This window comes from Dermacentor andersoni, chromosome 5 (genome assembly GCF_023375885.2).
Source record: "Dermacentor andersoni chromosome 5, qqDerAnde1_hic_scaffold, whole genome shotgun sequence".
NCBI classification, from domain to species: domain Eukaryota; kingdom Metazoa; phylum Arthropoda; class Arachnida; order Ixodida; family Ixodidae; genus Dermacentor; species Dermacentor andersoni.
In genome coordinates this window covers 140923417-140932067 of record NC_092818.1, presented here as the reverse complement: position 1 = coordinate 140932067, position 8651 = coordinate 140923417, and the positions used below count along the sequence as shown (strand labels likewise).

The 8651-nt window shown below is 42.8% G+C and overlaps 1 protein-coding gene across 1 annotated transcript; it reads left to right on the top strand.

Annotated features, from left to right (window-relative positions):
• Nucleotides 1-2871, top strand: LOC126531270 (tRNA wybutosine-synthesizing protein 3 homolog). The gene is made up of 7 exons (XM_050178725.2): nt 1-264; nt 608-688; nt 848-946; nt 1803-1874; nt 1946-2014; nt 2171-2235; nt 2614-2871. Exons 1-7 carry the CDS (start codon nt 82-84, stop codon nt 2774-2776), a joined length of 732 nt encoding a protein of 243 aa, XP_050034682.1. The 5' UTR covers nt 1-81; the 3' UTR covers nt 2777-2871.
• Nucleotides 2872-8651: the final 5780 nt, after the last annotated feature.

Here is an 8651-nt window from a genome sequence, read left to right as displayed (position 1 = left end):
GTTCCGTACGCGTACGCGGTTTTGTTTTGGCCAAAGGCTACACGCCAGTGCGTTTTGCAAACTGATCAGTTACATGTGTTAATGTCCAAATTGATGGATTCGTTTGCTAAGGAAAAACGCGAGCGGCTTGGAAGTGCCGATGCAAGCCGGAAAGGGGCAATAGATTCTAAGATTGTTGATGTGACCGACCAATTGAACTCGTTTCCGCAGTACTGTACGACAAGCTCATGCTCTGGGAGAATTATGATACTTTCAGGCGCAGAAGTAAGTCTTTCCGTCGTTGATAGCGCTTTAAGGTCGTAATTATAGCTGAGTGGTGCGGCACTGTTTTTGTCCATGTTAAGCGCGTATTCACGAGCAGCTTGTTTTGTTCATAGAAAAACTGAAATTCCTGCGAGCTTTACTTGGGATACTATGCATTAGTCCCAGGAAGTTCTACCTTCTGACAGTAAAAGCACAAAGTTATCCGAATTGAAGGACCCTTCAAGAGGTACTGATGGGAAAATTGACAGTTACAATGCAATTAAATTGTCTATTTGTCCGCCCGTAAGGATCGTTACCGCACAGATACACCGCTAGAATTATGTATTTCTTTCGTTCTCTCTAGTCTGACATTGGGAAGCCAACGGTGAAAAAAGGTTGTCGATGGCACCTCGTCACACATGATCTTCTTACAGAGGATGAACTGGTACGTCTTGTTTTCTGCAGGTAAACGAAATGTACCGTGTCTGCAGTACCTGTGCATTACCTGCTAGTTTCAGTTTCGAGGTGCCTTTGAAGTGGCTAGGAACATCGGGAATTATTCCGAAAAGGTTGACTTTACGTTGCTGTTTTTTGTTTTCTGTAGGACGATGCTCTGACGAGAACGACTAACTCTGCAACTTTGAAGTTTGAACCATTTATCCTCCATGTACGGTGTCACAATTTGGATGCAGCCCAGAAACTTGTACGTAAAAATGCCTTTATGGGTACAAACTATTTTATTATCACTGGAGCTGGCCAGAGAATATTTATTCTGCTGCTTAAAAAATGCAGACAGAGCACATTTTTGATTCTATGGAGATTTTTGGTGTATGCCTGAAATAGGTTCAGACTTTTGTTGAACTATACTGACACCATAACCTCTCACAGTAATTATGTATCCTGCGCCTTGAAATAATGTAACTTCCCATAACAGTATGCAGTGTACTGACAGGGGGTTATCGTATTTTGGCCTCTGCCGATTGGCTGGAGTTGAACCAGTGGGAATGAAACTGGATGAAACTGGCTGTAAGTACCTGTTCCCTTCTTGCTGGTACCCCAGCCCAACCACTCAGCACTTCAGTGCAGTACAGGGTAGCCAACCGAGCTCAGTCCTAGTTAACCTCCCTACCTTTATCCTTTTCCTCTCCCTCTCTCAGCTGCAGCTGAAATGGCCATGTCCACTAGGTGGACACTTACAAAATACCTCTCCTGCTGTGCCTGTCATACATCGGTTCACGCAGGCGCTCTAGTTACTAGCGAATTTTATCTGAATCAACTTTGGTGTTAACTTGTACAACCTCTGTGCCCGAAAAGAGACCTGTGTTCTTGTGATGGCTGCACACTCCAAGTACTGTGGCATCAGCATACTACCTACAGAATCCACCAGGTGGCACAGCTTGGCAGGCTTTTCTGTAGCATCACTGATGTGTAGCTTTCTTTGACGTTCTTGGCATAGTTCCATGTTGAACTGTAGTCATTGTCATCATCAAATCAACTTTGCATCTGAAATTATTCCTGAGCTCACTTTATGGATGTGCCACTTTGTCTTACTTCTACAGTTGGCCGTGAGCATAGGGGCTGGATGTCGCAATTCTGGCATAATGTTAGGCAAAACGGGCAAGGTTCATGTGGTAAGCATTAATTGTGGCACTTTCCTGCTGGAGAACGCCAAGCAAGGTCAAGAACAATATTTGTATTGCAGGCAGTTCGGACCACACTTTCAATGGAGGTTCCACTTTCTGATAATGGAAACGTGCTCGTCACACCTAAGGTATGTGCTTCCACAATGCCAATGAAATAGTTGTATGCAAAATAGATAGCTGTGTCTCTTCCTTCTTCCTTATAAAATTGAAAAAATCTGTTCACTGCACACAATGCATTTTAACTATGTAATTCATTGCCAAGTTAAACTTCCTTTTCTTTTCAGTACCTCAAGTTTCTAAGACAAAAAGCGAATGAAAAAATGACAGAAAACTGGAGACGGCTGCAAAGGTATTAAATGCAAGCCCAGCACTATGTTTTTCTATTTTGACTTTCCCTTGCATCTCTGGTTTGCCGTGTTTTATTTGTGCAAAAGCTCAATTATCAGTAAGTATCAAAGTGACACACCACCACTGATAGAAGTGCTGCATCAAGTGTTACTCGGAATGCCAGTTTGTGCAAAGCGAGTTTTAAGACAGAAAAAAATTAATCTAAGATGCTGGAACTGTAGCTCTGCCCTAACCTTATCAAAGCTGAAAGGTCGTGTGCACTGGTGTCACGATTGAAATTTCATTAGTTTTCACTGCTGCTGCTTTGCACCTTATGTGGAACTACAACCCTTTTTGTTGCACAATGTGAAATGCTGCTGTTTACTTGTTTTATTTACAGGTTTTCTGCTGCACTTAACATGCTCAGCTGTGAAAATGAAAGCAATGCGGCAGCATGTAGACTTCCCAGAGATTCGGTGGCTGCAAGGATTAAGAATGAGAAGAGTTCCTCTGCATTCGATTATGATGAAAGCGTTTCTGGCCTGTTTGACTTCTCCATGTGACGACTTCAAGGCACCAGTATGTACTGGGAAGCGTGACAGTGCTTTTATACCATTACGTATTGAATAAAACCATAAATGCTTTTGTGTAATTTTTATGAATGACTGCTATGTGCAAAATGGCTTTTGAAGATGTGAAAAACACATGATGTGCCTACAGGCTCTTGTCAGGATACTATGTGGCAGCGCCACAGATGTCCCTACATTAACAGCTCGACACCTTACCTGATCCTGAACATTTAACATACATAGTGGCAGCGTGGTAGCACTGTGCCTGTCACCATAGCACAGACAAAAGTTGGTGAGGAAATAGAAGTGGGCGGCTCAAACGGTGCAGTAAAGACGAGTAACAGCAGGTGTATTGCATTACTTGCCATCAGAGTTCGGGTACAGAGTTCCTGGGCCGAAAATGGAACCAGCACGCTCCACTAATTGATAGTACATGTTTAGATGCGCTCGGTATTTGATATTAATGCACAGGGACAGGCAACGGCCAAGCGGAGCCAACAACAAAACTCCATCTTCTTCGTCTTCTGCTGGTGCCCACATTTGGCACTACATTACCTTTGCTTCATTATGGTGCATATTTGTGCCACTTCTCGTGTTTAGTGCCCGTGAGCACATAGGCATCCATGAGGTTTGCGCCATTTGGCTGAAACTAAAGTGGAGTTGCACGATTGTACTTGGCAGTACCAACTCCACGGCCTTGTGCAGTTGTCTATAGATAACATACCTCCACGGAAACAACCGACACTGCACAGCCATTGCTCCACTGTAGACACCTGCCTGGTAGGCTGTGACTACGCAAATTAACTTTATGGCTGCACATTGCATTGTCAACGTGGTAAGCTTGCATTGTAGATGTACCACCTGCCTGCAAATGAGCAGCTGACATACTCAAAGGTAAATGTTTGGCAGATATCAAAGAGCAAAAAAAAAGATTTCAAAATTTATTTTGTATATTGGCCAAGACTAAAAAATTTCTGGAAAGAATTCGTCTACACATGAATGACCTTTGCCACTTAAACAGAGAATGCAGTGCGGTGGCAAAACACTGCAAGCTTTTTTGACCACCAGTTTAGCCCCAAAGCCACCGCTGTATTGGAAAGAGAAAAGAACCACCAGCAGCTGCGGTTCCTTTTGGAATCCTAGCACATCCAAAACATGTTGGGTAACATCAGTCATTGCTCAGGAACACGTCCTGCCGTTCACTCTCAATGACTGTGAAAAGTGTTTGCGCAAAGCGGTTAAAAAACACATATACCTAAGCACTGCTGTGCCTCACGCCAGCTTACCCCTGAAAAGGCTGGTCGGGCTCCGAAACATCGTGTTTTTAGAATTGAAACAAAATTTCAGTTAGAGTTTTCTTTGCTCTTCAATTCAGCTGAAATTTTGCATAGCCACTGCTCTAAAATATACACCTGCATAACAGGCCATTAACCTTTGATGGATGAACAGGCAACGCACCAGAAGATTATTTTTTTCTTGCCAAATTTCGGTTTTGAGTACGGAGTTTCAAGTCTTTGGCCAAAATAGAACGACAGGCGGCAAACATCGTAGTGGATAAGGTCTCCTCCTGCTGTGGTATCATGCAGGTAACGTTGAGGAATTGCTATGTGCACCTCTGTTTTATATCCGATGAGAACTGCCTCTAAGTGGTCCACACGAAGCCATAGATTGCTTGGGGTGAAGCTTGCTTCCAGTGTTCTGCCTGGTGATGCCCCCCTATTGCTGGAAATGTTTCCACAAAATATTTTTTTCTTTGCGTTGACCATTATTATTCTCTGGATAATTTTGCACATACATTTCCTTCTATTATGTTTATCTCGTCTCTAAAAGGTTAACAACTTGGCAAGCTTCTACAAACGACTACAGACCATCCATCCGCAAGTAGACATCACACCACTCACTTCCTACGGCATACTCAGGAATAATTTCATGTGAGAATGAATGGACCAGTATAACGTAGGCATAACAAAACAATAAGCAAAGAGCAAATATATATTGCTATCTTTGTTATTTTCGAGGAACAATATCAGTAACATTTCCTCTATATTTAAGCATCTATAACTTTATAACAAGTTCTACTGGTGCTAAGTGGCTGTAGTAGTCAATGCTGCTGGGTGACAGTAGTCAATGCTGCTGAGTTACCCACATTTGCCATAGCCCTTGCTTTGGGACAAGTGCAAGAGAAAAAACTACAAAGAAATGGAATAAGGTGCAACAAAATGATGATGATCCTCTATTACAGCACACACCCACAAAGGGGGATCCAATAGACAAGGGAACGGGTGGCAGGAGGCAGCACTAGAGAAATAATCGTTCTAAAAATTGAAATACAAATGCAAAATGATACATGAAAAAAAAAAAAAAAATGAAAAGAACTCAACTGAGCAGTCAGACTAACTGAAGCACTATAATACAGGTGTTAATAAAGGAGAGATGAAAGATTGCTTCGATAAAAAATTTGAAGAAACAACAGAGAAGACAAAAATTTTGTAAAAAAAAAAATTTTGCCAAGTTCTTTAACTGATCCTCTTCCTCATCGTGTGTCTCGTGATGGGCAAACAGCAATGAGGCTTCGGGCGAGGGGCTTACCAAAAAAAAAAAAGAAAAGTATCTCGCAATGTTATAAGGCAAAATTCGCAGAATAACTAAAGTAGTGCCACTTTCCCTTCCACAAGCTTTCCCTCCCGGTAAACAATGCCAGCAGTGCCATTGTGTTCAGAGGGAAGCTCAAAATGCAAGTGTTGTCCACTTGCTGCTGCACCATTGTTTCTTACCACATCATTCCTGCGCTCTCGGCACAGCACCAGCTCACTCTCCCAGCAAAAGATTCCCGTCAATACCATAGAAGAAGGAAAGAAACTAAGAGGAAGTGCCACACGATACAGCTGAAGCTAGAAAAAGCTTTAGTGAATCTCATTGCTGCACTCTGTGCATGCTTTTCAGAAAAGACAATGGGTCCGACAGCAATGTGCAGCCGCCGCACTTGCAACGATAAATGTGCATGCTACAAGACGTGACTGAAGATTGCACAAGCATATTGCGAGAATATGTGCACACAGTCCCTGGCAAAGCACACAAATAAGTACGCATCGGATGAAACCTACTGGGAGCCAAACATGTTGTGCTCCGAACCTGCAATTTGCAGCACAGACTCCGAGGTCATGTGTTGGGACGAGTCTTGGGGGCAAAGGAGTGAATACAAAAAGTAAAGGGAATGGCTTGCTTGTAACGCTGGTGTAACAAGTGAACACTAGTTCACTATACAAGCAGACCTTGTGGTTGTGAGCCTTGGCAGTAGAGCGTGAACGGAAAAATGAAGCCTCTACAGCTACCATGGCCCGATTAAAATTATTGTTCACACTCTTATGGTTGGTAAAATACCCGCAGTATTTTTACACATGAAAATAGAATCTTGAAGAATAATTTTGCAATCAAAACATAAAAAAAGATTTTAGACCTGCATCTCCCCCTCAACAGTGGACTGTACTACATATTCTCTGTAGAAGTGTACAGAGGAACAATGGTAGAGTATTTGTAGCATATACATTAAATTGTGGGGTTTAATGTCCCAAAACTGTACAGTGGCTTATGGGATGCTGTGGTGTGGTGGAGGGCTCCAGATTAATACTGACCACCTCGGTTTCTCGAATGTGCACGTAAACTAGAGCAGACAAGCGTTTTAATCGTTAAAATTACGAGTATCAAAGTGCAAAGAAGTGTGTTCGTGAAAAGTGGGAAGCAGGTCGTGTGGTAGAGGTAGAGAGGGAATGGGAGAGCTTAGAAGTGTGCACACATGCATGTGTGGGTGTATGTGTATCAGGGTTCTCCCCAGACATTTTTGAGGGGTGGATGTTTTGCAACCGGGGAGGAGGGAGTACACATGCGACTAACAGTCACCTTTTTTCTTTTCTTTTTCTTCCAATACGACAGTTCCACCATTCTGAATAGTAAATTCACCAATTTTGCACTTTGAACCCTTTGAAGGAGCCATGATGCCAAATTTTTGAGCTTAAATTATGCATTGCATGTCAAACTGTATGCATCCCACAGCAAGCTCGCAAAATTTGAGTGCATTTGGTGCAGTACAAAATTTGTACTTGAATTTTTTTTAATGTCGCAGTTGAACTGCAAAGCAGCCTGGCGACACCGAGTGGTGACAAAATGAATGAGCACCCTTGGAAACGGCTACACTCGGGTAACAGATGCCAGTCTCGAAGGCCATAATATTGTGTACTGCAAACACCGGATGTGATTGCAGCTGGAAATACGTCACAGCCGCCATGCTTTGTTTCATTTTTGCATGTACATCTCAGAGTACCTGTGGTTTGCTACTGCTTTTTATCACACAAGGGAAGAAACTGCAGGCAGAAATCAGCAGCAATGCCGTTGCTACTCCGTTGCGTTGTAGAGTGTGTGGAGAAACGTTCGATGTGGTCTCGAACTGTTTCAAAGCAGATGACACAGAGATGGCTCCTCAGTTCCCGACATCGCTCAGTCTTGCCAAAATGGCGGTTGCTGTGAGTGGAAGAAGTTGAGAGGCAGCGATTTCAAATCGAAATTTCTGGTTAAAATAGAAGTGTTGGACGACCTTGTCACAGCCCCTTTAATGAAACTAACAATTTGAGCCAGCGACGCATCCTAACATGATTGCCGTATTTCGTCCGGACAGAGAAATACACAGCTTGCCACTGTCGAAACGCGGGCAAAACGCGCTGGCGATTTAAATCTGCATCAGCTAATAGGAGGGCTTTCTGTGTCTGCATGGGAGCAGTAACCAATTACAACGCTAGTTTTAAAATTTTTCGTTAGCTTCTCTTACTTTATTTGCCACGGCACAATGTGGCACTATGGCTATTTGAAGGTCAGATATCTCCTTTTACGATGGCTAAAAAATGACAGCGTTGCATCAACGAAAAGTCATGCTAGTCACAAGCTTGATTTTCTACCTGATTGTTGTTCACAGCGCCCTATAAAAGTGAGATTTTCTGAACTTGAATGTCACTTTTCCAATATTTCCCCATGTGATAAAGGAACACCTGAATGTTGCAAAAAGAAAAAAGGAAATTTTTTACTACTCAACCGGAGTGATGGACCTGATGCAGTGAGCGGTAAACCAGAGCGGTGGATGATATTTCCACCGCCGTCCACAGGTAGACCCTTGATATTCAGTGGACTCTTTAAACGGAATCCCCAAGGACCAGGGAAATTGGTTCCGTTTATCAGGAGTTCCATTTACTGAGAGACAAAGCTGAATACAATTGCATTAATACAAAACCAACCAACGATTAGGATGGTGTTTCGTTTAGGAGGCAGTTTCAGTTAAGCAATTTCCATTTGCCAAGATTCCACTGTATACTAATACAACTTATTAGTATAAATTAATGCCGGAGCAGACCACAGTCAGTTGCAATTAGCTCGTCAGACATGGTGGGACATGTGTCAAGTGAGCTCCTGAACAACACTTGGCAATGAGGTGAACACAGTTTAAATCATGGATGCAAGACCTCGATCAGGTGCAACATAATGCCTCCCACATTTCTCTTGGCATTTATCGCTAAATCACCACTGAATTTTTTTGCGTTTCACCAGCTGGGTATCGAACCTGTGACCTCATGCGCAGCAGCAGAATGCCATAGCCACTAAGCCACCACGGTAGCTTTTTACAGCATCTATATTCAGTAGTATTATGGGACTATCACAAACTTTAAGCTCATTACAGAAGTCCAGACAAGTCTTGTTTCACAGCCTGGCAGAAAAACACAAGTCTCTTAAGTGCATATTTCTGTAAATGATTCATGTGTGCAGCTTGAGGCGTTCAGGTTAAACCAAGCAGACTGTCCTAAAATAATTGAGGAACACAGCCAAGCAA

Bases quoted from the DNA above. Each gene is read 5' to 3' on its own strand.
- LOC126531270 (XM_050178725.2), top strand. From the start codon at position 82: ATGTCCAAATTGATGGATTCGTTTGCTAAGGAAAAACGCGAGCGGCTT. The intron at 1,875-1,945 runs GTAAGCATTAAT...TTTGTATTGCAG, and splicing joins AAACGGGCAAGGTTCATGTG to GCAGTTCGGACCACACTTTC. The intron at 2,015-2,170 runs GTATGTGCTTCC...TTTTCTTTTCAG, and splicing joins ACGTGCTCGTCACACCTAAG to TACCTCAAGTTTCTAAGACA.